This window comes from Oenanthe melanoleuca, chromosome 3 (genome assembly GCF_029582105.1).
Source record: "Oenanthe melanoleuca isolate GR-GAL-2019-014 chromosome 3, OMel1.0, whole genome shotgun sequence".
In the NCBI taxonomy this organism is placed as follows: Eukaryota; Metazoa; Chordata; class Aves; order Passeriformes; family Muscicapidae; genus Oenanthe; species Oenanthe melanoleuca.
The window spans coordinates 26865639-26883530 of record NC_079336.1 but is presented as its reverse complement, the minus strand read 5'-3'; the positions used below and the strand labels follow the sequence as shown (position 1 = coordinate 26883530).

Sequence of the window (17892 nt, the reverse complement as noted above, 5' to 3'; positions counted from 1 at the left end):
ATAGAGTTATCAAAAAAGAGGTGTGGGAGCTGCTGGAACTTGGAAGATGTTTTGCTTAGTCCAGGCAAAGACCTTTTCCTGGTCTCTGGCTGACTCTTGGACTTTTAATGCCTCAAACAAGGATCAAGGAATGCTGTGGATAAAAACAAACTCCTTCTTCCCAAAGCTAAAACCTATCTGGCAAAGCTTGCTCATCAGGCATCCACCCACATTAAAGCATCTGTGAGGCTGAAACCTGTGTCGCTCATGGAGGATTATCTTCACACTGGAGTGGTATCATATCTGAGTTAAAAAGTCCTGTTGAACCTGAGGCTCAGGACCAGTTCAAGAATTTCTATAACTATGGCACAATTAATTCATAACACGCTCACAGATAAATATGAGTTTGCTGTACAAAATCATAGAGAACTACTAGAATTTAGAAGCAAACAGAAAATACTGAGGTAATATTTACTATCATTGGCAAATAAAAGGCAGGCCTCTTTCAGTCATGATACGAATCGGCAGCATCTTTCCACATAGAGCATGCATTCAAATGTATGTTACACCCCTGTAATGGCAGGCCTGAATTTATACCCCTGAACACAAATATTCCACAAAGCCAATGGTCTAGAAGCACAGTCTTCTTCTGACATTACTGGAGATAGGATGTGCATCTCCCAGAGGCAACTGACCCAGCTGGGATCAGTGGAAGCTCAGTACAACACACAAAGCAAGAGAAACACATGCAGCCTCATAGAGCTCACCATCTATATGGGCAGATAACAAATATGGGAAAGGGTAATGAAAGGGTGAGGCAAGTTAGCTTACAGCACACAGCAGCTCAAATGATGGTAGAACTACAGCTCCTCTCGAATCCTAATTCAATGCCCCTGGCAAAATTATTACAAATAAAGGCAATAGGAAAAAAGCTTTTGGATGTCTTATAAAATAGTGTTGTAATCAGAGACAAAGAACCCCAAAGGTTTAATTTTATTATTTAGATGAATATAATTTGAATATTCTCCCTTCTATTCTAGCTTATCTATCTAATACTGCTGTGAAAAAAAACTTCTACAATTGCTGGGAAATGATTAGCTTGTCTTTGCTCGTAGTGCACTCTTGTGCACAAACAGTTGTGCACTCTTGTATTTCTGTTAACAAGATAGTCTAGCATTGTTTTCAGTTTTACTTTGGTCTAAAGTGCTCCCATATTAGGGTTTATGCTACTGAAAATATCCTTATAAGTAAAATGCTGAGAATCTTTTTTGAGTAAAATCCAGGTAAAGCACTAATATTGGAAACATGTATAGAGTTAATATAGACTTAACTATTAGAGAATTAGGTATTTCTGTAAACAAATACTGTATTGTTGAAACATAACATACTCTTAAAGCTGTCATAAGAACATAGTCCTATTTTTATGAAAATAAATTTACAGAAGCCTATCCTGTATACTGCTGCACTTTGGTTTTGGTTCTCCCATCTCTTCATTTTTACTGACACGTTTTGTGGAAATTGCCTTATTTCTCTTACACATTCTTCCACAAGTTTCTGTTCATCTTGCCTTGTAACTCCTTATCAGATGCAATTTCTTTTGTTACCTAGCTGTCTCCATTATTCTTATGAGACAGACACAGTGTTCATTCATCTTGTGTAAGTTTTCTGCTGTGACTCCTGAGTCACTAGCCACTTACCAAATACAGTTTTTTTTCACTTTCTCTGATTTGTTTCCAATTTTCTGAAGTTATCCTTCACAGAAAAATATTTTTAGATCAGAATACTGTTGACCTACTCGGAGTGAAATTTAACTTTACATTTGGGATGCAACAAAGCAACAATAACTGAATCAAAAAGAACTTCAGATCTTTCAGATTATTACACAATGGAAGGAAAAAACAACAGTTTTAAAATTTATAGCTGTAAATAAAAAAAAATCACAAAGAAAGACACTCAAAATTTGTTCAGAAACCAGGCTTTTTGAGAACCCAGATTTCAGATAGTTGTTGCATATAGGTAAAACCTTAGAAAGGGAAGGCCTTGGAAAATCATGGCTCAGGCCTGTTTGGCTAAGCAGGAAAAGACTATGAGAAAGTGACTTGGCTGAATTAGAGGCAGAAAAACAACTTATGTAACCAACACGTGTTCACATTGTGGTGTATGGTGGTTGGTTGAACTGTTTGTTATGATTTAAAACTGTGTAGCTGATAACTGGTTAATTGCTTAAAAAGGACAGATTTTTGGAATAAAGCAGCTCTCCTTTGCACCTGCCTGGGGACTCTGCATCGTTTGGACTCCCACCTCACAGACAGTGCTTATGTCTGTCTCTCCTAATCCTGCTGAAAGTAACTCAGTCCCTGCCCCAGCCATTTGAAGGGAATCACTGAGAAACTACACAGAAAATTTTATATAATATTCAGATAATGCAGAGCTCAAATTACAGAATATCCAGGCAAGATTTTCAGTTATCAAGTAAACAACTCTGTTTTGCAAAGCACCTTATTAACATCAGTCACTGTAACAGAAAAAGGCTTTATTAGCCTTTTGCTTACACAGTTGAAAGCAGTTATAATTTAACTTTTTTTAAGTCTATAAACCTCTGGGTGTTACAAGCAGGTGCAGTTTCATACCCTTAACAAAAATATTATGTGGTTCTACACAACTGAGGATCTTGTTTTATGCAAAGCAATGCTAATACAAGAAAAAGGATCGACATTGTAGTTTCCCACGTTTTTCAGTGGCTTGCATAGAACAAGAAACCTGTGAGACAGAAATAGCTTTTCTGAGCTATTTTAGGGCTAGGAAGAATAACATACAAATAATGTATTTTGCCTGTAGTTTGAACAACTCTGTATAGTACTTTCCAATTTTACTTCTTGTTTATAAAATGTAAATCTGTATATAATTTTATAAAATTTTTGTAAATTATCCATTCTTTGCATTGAAATCTGAGACTGTTTCAGTAAATGTCAGTATAGAGGTAAATAAATATGTAATTCATGTCTAATAGTCTGCACAAGCATAGCTTGTTAAAAGGTGCTTTAGGTTATAGTTTGTATAAGTACACTAAATCTAATCTGGAATTAATTAAGTAAGTAAATAAATTTACCAAATGGCAAATAAAGCTCTGCGTGCATTTGACTTGTAAATACATCTGTAAAGTATTTTATTAACAGCAGGTGGCAACCTTTGAAAATTGGACTGCAGCAGTATGGTTTTACTTTTAAATATACAAAAGCAAATTATTTCAAGAATGGTTTTATAAGCAGCATCTAGTTCATCTGACTGCTTATTGAGAAGATTCATATTAATCTTCTATTAGTGTTATGCTTTTATAGAGGAAGTCTACATTACCTATGGAAATCAGTTTGCTTAGGAATCCAATGTAAGTATTATTTTTACTGCCTTTCAAAAAAATGAAATTTTTATTAAAATTAAAGAGATAATTTGAAAAGCAAGTTAAATTCAGTTAACTTCTAGAGTATAGTGTTATGACTTTCTAACTACAAATAGTCTTTTTGTTGTTCTTCAAATGCAATGAGATTAATTGTTCTACTGTACTACAAATACCTTGAAAATTGTTCTTTGATGGCTGTCAAGGGATAAACACACTGCCTGTGAAAAATATGGGCTCGATAACATAAAATTCACATCTGATAAATTTCTCATTACCTGACCAAAAGCATCCCTGCCATTTAAGTGTTTCTCTGACTACCAGAGAACACAGCCAGCAAAATGTCCAGAAGTTAGATTGCTAGATTGAATTTTTGCTATTTCCTGGCTTGCAGTTAGATCACAAAATTTCCCAAGTGGATGGCTAAAACATCCTACCCTACTGACATGTTATTTTTTTATCTTTCACCTATCCAACAATGTATTCCTTTAGTTTAGGACAATGTGTGTTTATGATAAATACTATCTGATTCACCAAATATTCTTCTTTATTCATCATTTTCAAAGAAGCTCAGAAGTACACTTTTATTAGCTTTTAGTGGGGAAGACTTAAATCTGTTGGGAGGGCAAAGTAAAAAGTTATAGAAAGTGTTATATTAAAAAAGTGATATTTAAGCACTATATTAATGCTTAATAATAGAAAGATGTGTCTTTCTTCTAAAATTACTTTCCTTTTTATGAAATGTTGCTCGCGTATTCATTCATTCATTCTCTACACTATGGTAAGGCTCACTTTATCCCTTATTTTTACTGTACTGGAATTTACCCCAAATGTATTAGAGATGTCACTTCTACACTGGATAAAAGGAATTCCAAATTACAAAACCAGCCCTGATATTCTCAGATACAGTGCATTCAAAGAGATTTTCCATAGCAAATCGTTCATGCTCCAAATACTATAGGCATTCCTAGGCAATAATTTTTTTTTTACTGATAACTATTTTTACTATGGAATTTTGTTTTATTCAAAACATGATGCATTGCTTATATGTCTAACAGGGCTAATTTGCAGTGACTTGTCTAAAGCAAGGCCAGATATGGCTCTTTATGGCTATTACCCTACAGACATTGATCTTGTCCTTCCTAAAGATGCCCATTGAAGTAAGCCATATTGTAGTGTAAATAATACCAGCAAATATATTTTCATCTCACCAGGACACCTCTGCTCACTGCACCGTCTCACTTCCTCTCCAGCTCCTTCACACTGCTGCCCAGTCACAGCAGCGCCTTGACAGATCCTTATCCGCCTCTCCCAGCCACCATCACAGGATTTGGAGCAGCCACTCCAGTGGCCCCACTGGTTCCATTGGCCATTTGCTGTTTGGAAAAATGCAATTACAGTGGTGATATGATGACAGTCATAATGGAGGATTACTCTTTTTTAAAATTTATTTGCATAGTGCTATTGTACGGTAACAATATACATTTACAATATGCCTAAGTATACTTAAAAGAGATCAAGTAGAAACATTTTTGCATGTGGTATTTTAAGATCTTGATTTTCACATGCTTTGCCAAAGCAAATGAGGCTTAAAGGTAAGTCCATATAGAATCTACACACCCTGGAAGGCTGCTTTTGTACTGTCAGAGGATCACGAAGCAGTCTCAGCACAAAAGGGAATCAGTTCATACATATTCACTTTCCAGGTTCATGAAAAACTTAAGTTCTTTAGGCTTCAAAAATATCTGCCTAAAGCTGCAGTATGTCCTTCAAACAGCAATAAAACCAAAAAGGTGATGTGCAGCCTTCATGCAGCCTTTCAGGGCACACTCTTCAGCTTTTTTTATCATTGGGTAAGTAAGAATGAGGTCCCAGGACTAGCAGAATCACAGAACTGTCAGGGTTGGAAGGGATCTCTGGAGATCATCCAGTCCAGCACCCCTGCCGAGGCAGGGTTACCTGGAGCAGGTGACACAGGAACACCTCCAGGAGGGCTTTGGATATCTCCAGACTCCACAGCCTCCCTGGCGGCCTGCTCAGCGCTCTGCCACCTCCATGAAAGCGCGCTGTTACTCTCATTGACACGAAGCTCCATAAGCTCCATGTGCTGCAGCTAATGCTGTTTGTTTGAGGCTCAGCCCCTCGCAGCCCACCCCTGACCCTCGGGCCGCCTGCGGGCCGCGTCCGTCACTCACCGGTGCACTCGGGGTTGTGGCACTCGCGGCTCTCGGCCCAGGGCCCGCGGCACTCGGAGCCGCCGTGGGCCGCCGCCGTGCACTGCCTGCTCCGCTGCTGGGTGCCATTGGAGCAGGTCACCGAGCACTGGCTCCACGGGCTCCACTCCTGCCACTGTCCGTCCACTGCGGCGCCACAAAAGAGATGGACACAGCAGAGTTACCAGCGGAGCCGGGCAGGTGGCGCAGCCCTCGGGCCGGGCCCAGCCCGGCTTATGGCAATCGGGTACAGAAACCAACGCTACCAGCTGCTTTCAGCTAATACAAAACTGTTCTCCTTTTTCAAATAAAGAGCGTCCCATCTCCTCTAATTGTACCCTGATATCAAAAAGGATAAATAACCATTTTGGGCAGGTACAGTTTGAAGGAACTTATTGAAAACAAGGCCTTATAAAAAAGACTGGTCTTTTTAGGCAAAAGTCAGGACCCTTCTTGGATCATGTAAATAAACCCTGAGACTTCTGGAATGATTTATAAGAGCTGCAGTGATAGTTCAGAGAGGTCAGATGATGAAGTTACTGGTCCTGAATGTGAAACTAGATGTCTTTAGTTGAACAGGAAAAGGAAAACGGGAGTTACCACTTTGCCTCACATGCAGTATCTCTTCTCTGTATTCACAATTCTGAATATATTTTTATCATTCATCCTCCCTGTAAGGTAAATAATCACAGTTCTTCAACATTCTTTTGAGATAAAATTTAGCGGGACACAAACCGCCTGCCTTCCTTCCCTCATTATCAGATCTGCTGTTGTGTTTGCATATTGCATAATCCTCTCCGAATTTGTCAAGTTAAATGCCTGAACAAAATGGAAATGGTGGAAATGGCTCTGTATTTAGTAATTTGTATTTGCCCTTGTACTTGAGTTGGGATGAATATTCTCCTGAGTAATGGTTAATAGCTGTTACTAATAATTTTGTATATCAAAAATCTTGAGGTAAATGAAAATATTAAAAATCAAGACAATGAAAAACATAAAGCAATTATGCCTCCGTACAAGTTAAAAATTATATGGTCCATAATAATAGGACTAGACAGTATGTTTAAAAACAGGCAAGCATTATGAAACGTGTTATGACGAATTGTGCTAATTCAGGATCCTGCATTCATAGAGATTGCAGCGATCATCAGTTCCTCATTGCCCCTGCAGTTAAATATAATCTCAAAATGTAGGTTCTAATATGATTTTGATTAATACTCATCCTTGAAAACCTGGTTCTATAACTACTAGTGCTATATAAGCACCACAACTCCAAACAAGGAATTTCACTTGGTACACTTGCCAAACCCTGTTTTCAGGATTCTTCTACAGGGGAGTTGGAATAGCAGCTCCCTAAGCTGATGGTGTTAATATCTAAAATAGAAAGCAGAATCTTTAAGTTAGTGATTAAACATACTGTCCTGTATGGGTGCATCACTGTTCAGTTAATAACGGAAGTAAACTATTTTGCTAATGTCAGACATTAACAACAGAACATTTCAAAGAAACTATCCACATCCTGGGCCCAGGATCTCAGCACCAGTGAAGTAAAGGAAGAGATTTTTCGAGGCTTTTCCCTAAAGTTCTGTATTAAATATTCTATGTAATGCCTGGTTGTGAACCAGTTCTCAATGCAGATGCCTCTGAAGCTATGAAGCTGCGCCCTGATAATTTATTCAGAAGGAAATGGAAATCTTTCTAAACATGGATGCTAGTTCCCCTCACTAATCATAAAAGGTTTATGTGAAGAGAAAAACATTATGGAAATTACATTTCAATGCACCCTCTTCAGTTTTATTGGTTGCTATATAGTATTATTTAGGGTAGGAAAGATCAAATCAATTACTATACTGTCTTTGGAGAAAACTCATTTCATGGCTTCTCATATATATTTCATACATCTCTCTTATTTATCTTTAGGAGAAAAGAGCATGTGAGTTTTCTATTTCAGAAATACCCTTAAAAATAGAGAATTCAAAGTGAAGATTCCCTTAATAACTTGAAAATGCAAATTGCAGCAAATCTTAATATTAAGCAGACTTAAGCTGTTACTTTTAAATGTAACATTACAGAAGTGCCTCATTTAGGTACAAATGATGGTTCAAAATCCAAAGTTCTCAATTGTTTATTTTGACGTGTAATATCTTTTGTTTTTCTTCACAATACTGAAGCAAATTGGATGCATTATATGTATATACATTTTGAAAAAGTCTAAATCACAATCTAAAGGCAAAAAGTTAAAAATCAATTTTAAAAGAGTATTTTTAATTAAGCTTTAATTTTCGTGGATGGACATGATGTCTCTGCACTGTTTATTTGGTTAGCGGCAATTTAAATAAATTGTTTTAGCACATAACTACCAGAAATGAGGCACCTAAAATCTGTACTAAAAGAACTTAGCAAAGATTCAAATAATGCCCTGTGCGCTGTGTGAGCATTTCTGTCTGTACATATGTAAATAATATGAATTTTGAATAAATTAGCAATTAAAATATTATGGTTTCACAAATACACTTGTCACATGATGAATAAATAATTACAGTGAATCTCTAAGCAAACATAATTCATACATATACGGTGCACACAAATTAAGTGACCTCTGAATGTCTCCCTTTAAGCCACACTCAGGATGTTGTTTCCCTTTTTTTTCTGAGACCCATCCTGAATCAAGACTTCCTACACAACATACTGTGCCCTACAGAGAGAGTACTTCAAAGAAACTGAACATTGTGTGCATCTGTCTTGAACAGCTACCATCCTGACTATATACCTTAACCACTACAGTCCGAATTATGAGCAATATTGCTCAAAGTAGTCACTTTGGATAATGTTTGATTATTTTTTTCCTATGTGCAAAGGGTATAAAAGAAATCACAAACAACCGACATTAAATGCACTGTAACAAAGCAGAGAGTTGCCATATGAGCTCACCAGGGCAGAGTGCAATATTGCAAGGTTTGTGCTGTGTTTCAGGTCCATCACATGATCTTCCCCCATACTGGGGAGGTATACATGACCTTGTCCTAGTTCTTTGGCCTCGACCACATGTGAATGAACACAAACTCCAAGGTGACCATTCCTCCCAAACGCCATGTACTGCAACAAACCACACAGATTTTAACCAGAAACAGACACACAAGTAACAAAAAGATTTCAAAATAAACAAGATCAATAATTCAAACAGGAGTTATTTTGCCACCTTCAAGGAAGTCAGTATATAGGTAAGCTTTATCATATGAAAACACATACTTTTAAAAGCTTAGTTAATTTTAATTTAATTATATTTTCTTTAAAGTATATTTAGAAATATACTTTGAAACATTTTCTTTAAACTAATCTCACTATCACAGCTTCTCTTCTTTGACTGTTTTACGCAAGATGACTTTCCTTTTCAGAAGTTAATTATGATCTTTGGTCCCAGACTTTTATATGTTTAATAGCTCTGATTCTCAGGATGCTAGTTTTTGTGAAAATCAGGCTTTACTTTCTGTATCAAGGCAACTCTAAAATCGAGAAACAATCAAAATTAAAATCTCTTTTGAAATTATTGTAATAACTGCAGTAATTTATTACTATGTCAATATCACAAATTGGGCAGTAATCTTAAAGTTTTTTCAATTGTTTAAATTCTATTGAAAATATGACAGCAGGTTATCAGATTACCATATTAAGTGCTTGATCATCTTCCTCAAAAATTCCAAGACCACATAAGTAAAAGATATATGTACCATTTCCTTACATGAACATATTCATTAATTTAACAGACCATAATACATGCTTGACTCTTGGAAAAACATTCATTTAACATACAGCAAATACCTTCAGAGTTCTCAACAAGTTACAAACTTATACCACTATTTTTACATACAATGATTTGATGGTATTAATATAAGGAATCGTAGAAGATGAATCTTTCTCTTCTTTAAGCAATTCCTACCATAGGACAAATTGATATAGAATATCCATGTGAGCTTACATACCATATGCAACCCTTTAAATAAAAATTAAGTGAAATTTTCAGAAAGTTCTCTACACATACATTCATAAAACAGTTCTATATAAATTTAATACTGCAAAGCAAACTTTACCTATTTTTCTTCTGCTTAAATAAGAGCAGTTGCACAAATTTAAATTAGGCAATGTGAGAACAGGAATTTAGGGATGAGAATTGCAGTAATGTTAAGCATTTAAGAGAAATCTAAAGATTTGGTATCCAGACTGAACATCTCACTCAGTACCACATAATTCTGTTTCTGAAGCCCTGTCTGTTTGAAGGGTGTCTGGAGGGGCAAACTGTGTATAAAATCTGAGTGTATCAGTGGTAATGATTCACAACATTACAGAAGAAATAGATTTTCTGTTTTGTCCTCACTTTTTTCATCACTGTGAAAGAACAACTCATATATAGGTTTCCTTTGCCCTGAAGGCACGTATCACCTGCCCAGTTTCTACAAATACAACCCTTTTCTTGCAGGAATCAGAATAACATTTCCTGAGGTGAAATTCAGTTGCAAGGCTGTGGAAGGACATTCAGCTCCCTGGCATATTATCACAAATTCATCAGTTAGATCAAGGGGAATTCAGCAAGTAGGTAAGTTCTATTGCCTTTCATTAAAAGTTATAAAAATTGTCATTTCAGACACTGTGTTAAGATAAAAAGTTTGTTAGTTAACTTCTGAGAAATTGTACCTGACAGAAAATGTCAAAATTTATTCAGGGAAGATTTTAACCCGCTGGACAACAGCTCAGTTGATGAAAGGTTTTCATTTAGTCACGTAAAAGTGGTCAAAAAGACCATATCCTACATCCTTATTATCTTATTCTAAATATCACATCCATCTGTTTTATATTAAAAAAAATAACCCTCAGGAACAGTCCAAATTAATGCTAAAGTGACAGATTTTAGTCTAGTTAGTTTAGAAACCTTGATTAATTGTGACATTTTTGTCAAAACCAGAAAGTCTAGCACTTCTAAAAATAGTAAATTTATGACTATACCTGCACATAACTCTTTTTGTTTCATCTGTTCTCAATAACTACTATACTTCTACAGCTGTTTTGATTCAGGTATATAATTCAAATATTTTTTTTCTTGTTGGCAAAGTGCTAGATTACAAATCCAGACGTATCTCTAAGATTCCCAATTTTTATCATATGAGCAGAATTAAGGAGAAAACAGTTTTTCAAATCAGATTCCAAACAATAAGCAGTAATAAAAATGACATAATTTCATCTGCTGATACCACAATGGGTGATTAAAATGTTCAGATGCAATGAGAGTTTTTAAAAGTATAAAACTCAGCTAAGCAAAATCCAAATTCTAAAAAATTATTCTCTAGAAAAATAATAAATTGCAAAGGTCTTGACTCTATGTAGACATAGAGTGAGGCTTTTCAGGGCACATATAAGCCTAATTAAGCCTATTGCTTAATTTGGAATTTTGATTCTATGCTGTCAAAATGTTGTAAGTTAGTTGTCTTTATTTGAAAATAAAAAAAAAAATGTGCTGAATGGCTCTTAAAAGGTACTGTCTTTAAGCAGTGTATATTAGGATGTATATTTTTTCTGGCTTGCTAGTAGCAACACAGAACAATTCTTATGTGATTTTGGAACTAAACATAAGCCAAAACAAAGTGCTTCATTTTGGGTGGATTGAAAGCAGCCTCTGTCTGTTTGTGGTTTAGATTAGCCAAAATCATCTTCCATGACAAATTTTATCTCATTTAGTAAAAATTTCACAGCACCTTCTTGCTTTTATAGACTTTTATATCTGAAACCAGTAGTCTGATAATAAAGTCAAGGATGGAATAGGCGTAACATTAAAACAATGCATTACCAAATTGCATAGTATTATCCAGATTATTTGTAAGAGAACATTTTAATTTAAAGTTTCTTACTCCTGAGCTTTCTTTCTGGTATTTTATTTACACCTTCTTCCTTTCAAACTATTTTCTAAATGCAAAAAAATCCCCTATAGCATCTGATGAATTATAGCCAGATGAGCTATGCCAAATTACACCAGATGGAGAGCTGGCCCGCAGAGGAGTTACTGTTTTCTATAACACAGTTTCAGATGCAAGATTCATTATTTGGGACAAAAATATTCAGATTATTGCCAGCTTCTCTGTCAAAAACATTGCTAGCACAACAAGTTTGGATTACTGCAAAGCCTCTTTCCCATCTCTCTGCCACTCTGTGAACCTAATCATGTTGAAGTGAACACCCACAGTGTTCACAACACACAACTGCTGTGAAGTGGAAGGAGGCGTTAGGCCGTGCTGGCCTTCATCCTACAAACATATTTTGTGATATTTTTATTGGGGTTTAAATGCTTTGATTTGTTCAGCTTTAAATTGAATAGATACTGAAAAAATATTGCCGCCATTGACATGATGCAGGCAGGTCCAGTACTGTTTAATACCTTCATCAATGACACAGGCAGTGTGAACACACCCTCTGCAAGTCTGTGAACAGCACCAAGCTGATTGTGGTGGCTGACAAACCTGAGGCACAGGATGTCATCCAGAGAGATTTATCTAGACAAGCTGTAGAAGCAGGCCCATGTAAATGCTATTAGGTTCAACAGGATCCTGCACATGGACTGGGGGCAACCTGGTTTCACCACAGGATGGGGGATAAAGGGATTGAGAGCAGCCCCACAAAGAAGGACTTCAGGCTGCTTGTGAATGAGGTGTTGGACCTGAGCCAGCACTGGGCATTTGCAGCCCAGAAAGCCAAACACATCTTGGGCTGCAGCAAAAGCATCATGACAAGCAGGGAGAGGGAGGAGATTCTGCCCCTCTACTCCACTGTAGTGGGCCCCAGCTCTGGGATCCTCAGCAGAGAAAGACATGAACCTGTTGGGGCTGGTCCAGAGCACTGCAACAGAGATGATCAGAGGGATGGAACATCTTTCCTATGAAGACAGGATGGAAGAGTTTGGGTTGTTCAGCCTGGAAAAGAGGTCTCCTGGAGACCTTATTATGGCCTTAAAGGGGGCCTCTCAGAAAGATGCAGACAAGCTTTTTGTCAGGCCCTGTTGAAAAAAGGGAGGTAAGTAAAACTACCTTAGCAAATAACACCAGCCAAAGTATAGCATTTGAGAATAGAAATGTTTGAAATGGCTTAATGTATTCCTGCTCCTGCCATGTCTTGCTTAACCCATAAGCCTGAAAATGCTAAGCTACAGCTAAATTTTGTGGCAAAAGTTGTTGAAGGCAATGGAGAAACAGATGCTGATATGATCTGCAGGCATGGAAAACTCATGTTCTTTCCTCTTAAGTTTTAGCTGTGTTAGAAATTAGTCAGTAAACTAAAATAAATCAGTAGCACTGCAGTAATGGATCTTGAGGTGTCCCCAGTCACAAAAGAACCAGTGACAATAAAATTACCTGAGCTATGTTTTGTTGCCTATTATGCTGCACTACTCTAGAATAGTATTGGTCCTAAATAAATATAAATAATCCAAAAATTAGGTAAAAAGTGGTTCCTTCATTATTTTGCTTGAACTATCAGTAATACTATTTTGCAATTTAAAGTTCTATTCCAATACATACATATCTAGGAAGCTGGTGAATCCCATTTTCCAAATTTTACTGGACACTGAGATCAGAGAGAAATATGTTCTCTAACATTCCAGTTCCAGTGAGTATCTTGGACAGCATATAAAATATGTTAAAGTGTATATAAAGAATATCTAAAGGCAATTGAAAAAATAGTCTGAAAGCTTTGCATTAGTATTTGCAAGTTTAACAGGCTTCTTTGAAGCCTATAGATAGATGCACGAAGTACAGTAGGTCATTCTGCATATTTTTGTATGTTGAAGGGGCAACTTTTTGATTAGGAAACATTCTGGCTCTGACAATGTCCTCCACCCATGAATTTACTAATAATTTTGTCAAATGTCTGTTTTAAATACACTCATGTACAGACCATATATTTTTTTACGGATGGACCAGAGATAATCTTGAACTGCAACTTTTTGAGTCAGGATGCATAATAGAATGAGGACAGAGGTATTTGGGCTAATAATTAAAGGGATGTTTGAAAAATTAATGGAGTTGTGTCTAGGAAAAGTATATTTCTAAATTGCTAATCTTGAACACTACTACACAGTCAAGACCCTAGTAGTAGTCAGACAGAGAACAACATAAATTAATAAGGTTATTGTAACTGTATGGAACAATATGCAAGATTAAGCCCAGAAGACTAATTATTTAGGAAAGGTAACTCAACATACACAGACATTATCAGAATCATCTGTATAGATGCTAAGAATTGGTAGCCTTTGCTCATACTGGGTATCTGGAAACAAAAGCTGGATCCCAAAGTGTGAGGACATAAAGAAATATCTCCTTTGTGACGTGAGAAATATTGAGCAGTATTTTGGGATGAACATTGTTATAAGCTTGTTTGACCATATCATATCTAAGAATTAACTTTCTTTTCTTTGTTTTTGTATGAAAACTTTGTATCTCTTTCTGGAGAGAATGAAGATAAAATTCTGAAAGTTAGGTGATTTAATCCTCTTTCCTCTTCTTAGTTAATACTAATTAGCAAGAAATCAGGCAGAACTCATTGTGAGAGATGGACTATGTTTTCATGTTCATTCTTCATGCAGCTTCAAATGAATACTTAAATCTATCTTTGATTGTTTGCAATGTTTGTTCGTTTCTTTTATAATTCCCCTCTTTCACTTCTTATTTTTGTACTTGAAAGTTCTTTTGCAGTATTTCCCACTTCTGGCACAATCTAAGCTATTCTGTTTTAGAAATACCTCCCATTTTTGTTTGGAAACACTTCCATGTGTAAAATTTTATCACTTCTAAAGTATTAAAATTCAGCTCTAACTAGTCATTTCTGCTCTGAAATATTAGAAAATTTCATGTGAATTGCTTAACTTAAGCACAATAGAAAAGCATTAGGTGTTGAGAGCAATTCTTGTTACTATCGTGCATTATCTAGAGACAGTCTTGTAAGTTGCTTTCCATTACAGAAGCTCCCTAAATGCTTATAATGCTGATATACAAACTCTGATGGGGTCACATGCACTTCCAATTGGCTATTTTTCAACACACAGTAACAACATGAGAGTTTAATTCTACATATTACTGCTCATTGAGATAAAGTCCAAGACTTCTCTGTGTATGACAATTTCGTTTACTTCAAAAATGTACTGAGCTTCTCCAGAAGCTGAATTTGGCTCACCACCCTCTTGGGATCAAATGTTACAGAGACCTGAGGTATTTCTATATCTGAAGGATGGTATATAGTATTTTTTTTTAATTTCAGTCACAGCAGAAGAAAAATAATGTAGTCATGGGGCATATGCCTTCCCTTTTGCTTCCCATCATAGATAAATCAGATCCACAGGTAGAGTCTAAAGAAAGATGTGCCCTTTCAGCAGCTAACTTGAATATGCCTGTCTCTTCTCCTTAGTGTATAACTACTGCTGAACTCCAACGATGTCCAGATCTCTCAGACAAAAGGAGTAGGAAAACTGTGATGCAAGACACTGATGACCTTTACTGTGTGTCAGATGTAAGAGAGTTACTTTTGTCTGATGTTTTTTTCCTTTGATAGGTAGCTGTTGCCCTTTCTTGCCAGAACAATGTAAAGGGAAGTCCATGAAGACATAACTGTGCATAGAACTTTGTCTGGCTCATTGCCTAGAAGAGAGTATTCTAAATGGTAAAACAATTGCAGTGTCAAATAATATATGTTAACCCACCCTCTTAATTAGTCTCTGCTCCTTAATGTATTCATGATCTGGATTTCTTCCCTAGTTTGTCATTGTACTCATGCTACCTTGTCTTTTCTGAGTGAAAATGAGAGAATATAGACTTTTTAAAAAAAATATGAAGCTGTCAGTAAAAAAGGTGCTCTTGTTCCATATCTTGACTGTTCTGAAAATAAAAATAATAACCTACATGAAAAAAAAAATCACAGGTGAATAGAATTTCAATTCTCTGCTTTAATTGAAATGCCCCTATGAAATCCATGTTAATAATAATAATAATAATAATAATAATAATAATAATAAATATAGTTTCAAATTCTTATCATTACACAGTTCAAAAACATCCACAATGTTATGTATTGGCTGCTAACACTACCTGGACAGAGGGCAGTGTTATTGCAAACCCTTGATTCTCTTAAAGGGCCGCTGCAGTGTGTCCCGTAAGGTGATACACAAGTTCTGGTTCGCACCTGCGACCCTTGACCACAAGTAACTGAACACGTACTCCACTGGGCCCACTCTTCAACACCAGATTCACCTGTATTCAAGACAACAACAAACATGAATATAGACATAAGTATTAATGACACAATTTCTTTTTTGTGCTGAAGCTCATTATCATCTGTTCTTATAAATCAAAGGAAAAAGTACCACACCAATATAAATATTGAAAGGTTTATGGAGTAAAGCAGCTGTGAAAATGTGCAATGAATAGAAAATAAAGACACCTACAATGCTGCAATCACATAACACCTGTCAGAGGGGAACACTTTGATGTCTTAGCATCATTTGCAACTTTATGAGAACTACTGCCCTTCAACACTTCAGAAACGCTACTCTCAGGATTCTGTAAGTACATACAAAACTCTTTTTATATAATAGCAAAGGATTTCTCTTTGATATTTATACTTATCCCTCTAGAATTAAGGCTCAGTAACAGTTTAAGGAACCCTACTAGTAAGTGAATTCCAATGAAAAAAAAACCCAGACAGCCCAACTCCTAACATTTTCTTCAGCAGAGTTATATAGCATTTGAAAAAAGTGCCCTGAGAAAGAAAAAATCTTTTGTTTGCTAAATTTTAACCTGAAATGTAGGATGGAAACTGCACAGATCTGCTCCTTTCTTTTGACCCACAGGTATGCTGAATTCTTGGGTGCACCACATTTCATTACTACACATAATACATACTACTATGTTCAGAATTGTCAGATGTGATTTTTAATACTGTATATTAGAAAAGAGGAATTTAAAAAAAAAATTCTGAGAGAATATAATTTTTTTTGAAAGCAAGTAATGTATAAAGTTTTCTTGCATGGATGCTCTGGAAAGAATGCTTGAATTTAATTCTCATGTACAGCTGTACACACAATCCAGAATTCCTTTCCCAAAGGAATTCCTGTTCAGAAAAATAGATCCCTTGAGTATTTTCAGAAAGCAAATGCAAAAATAATGTGAATATATAAATATAACTCACTGAACAATTTCAGTAAATAATTGTGCATTGATGTTTAGCTTTTTCTTTTAAAAATCAGCACGCAATGTAAAAAATGGCAGCTGAAACCTTTACTGCAGTCTTGATTTTAAAGTATAAGCAATTTTGAAACAAATGGGACTTTCTGTTTTAAAACCAGTGGCATGATAAAATATGCAGATTTGAAGAGCTTGCTTGAAATTTCAGTTATCTTAGTATACTTCTAGTCTTCCAAAAGTTTTGATACAGATCACAATCAAGGGATTATCTGCAAACCAGGAATATTCTGGTGCTATCTTCCAAGAATGCAGTAAATGACATACTATTTCTTCAAACTGCTTTGTAGCACAAGTCTGTGAATCTCTCCAAGCTGTGTTTCTTTTGGCTGTTTTTTATTTCCCCAGAGGTCAAGCATGAAACCTTTGCAAAGAGATTATTTCTGCTAGACTTCTAAGATTCAATTCTGAGGCTATTCAACATTAAAAAAAAAAAAAAAGTGCTACTTATTCAGTAAAAAGAGAGAATGTTTTATAATTAGCATACAAATCCCACTGTTTTTAATGAAATTATATGCAATTCTAAAAATTTCTATGGAAAACCACAAAATGATGAGCTTTCTACACACAAAAATTCACCAGTGATTTTTGCAGTCCTTTTCTTTATCTGTTAAGTGAAAAAAAAATGGAAAAAAACCTCACTGATTATTGTTTTAATAGTTCTTGTGACATGAATTTAGCACTTTGATTAGGCAGTTAGATGGCTTGGGTTCAGGTTAGATGATATAGCATGCTAAGTATATTTAATATGTATACAGACATTAACAATTATAAAATATATACTACAAGCCCTATATGCATGGTAAAAAGACTTGTATTACTGTGGGTTTCTAGGCTAATACTGTTTGTTTTTCCTACATGTTTGAAGTTTGTTAAAATGCTTTAGATAATGGGTCAAACAGCAGAAGAAGTCTAAACTCTTTCTCAAGATGTTCCTCATTATGTAAAACAGTTATATATATTCAGGGTAAATGATCAATATTATTCAAAACAGACATGTTGAGAGTGCACAGCTAAAAAAATACAGAAATTAAAAATA

General features: G+C 35.8%; 1 protein-coding gene across 6 annotated transcripts in view; it reads right to left on the bottom strand.

The window, feature by feature from the left end:
* Positions 1-17892, bottom strand: part of ADGRB3 (adhesion G protein-coupled receptor B3) — a 439829-nt gene that overhangs the window by 242000 nt on the left and 179937 nt on the right. For all 6 annotated transcript variants that reach the window (XM_056488286.1, XM_056488289.1, XM_056488292.1 and 3 more), the window contains 4 exons: positions 15702-15863; positions 8518-8682; positions 5569-5733; positions 4585-4749 (listed from right to left, as the gene is read on the bottom strand). In XM_056488286.1, the coding sequence (XP_056344261.1) occupies positions 4585-4749; positions 5569-5733; positions 8518-8682; positions 15702-15863 (657 nt within the window). The remainder of the gene's footprint in view (positions 1-4584; positions 4750-5568; positions 5734-8517; positions 8683-15701; positions 15864-17892) is intronic.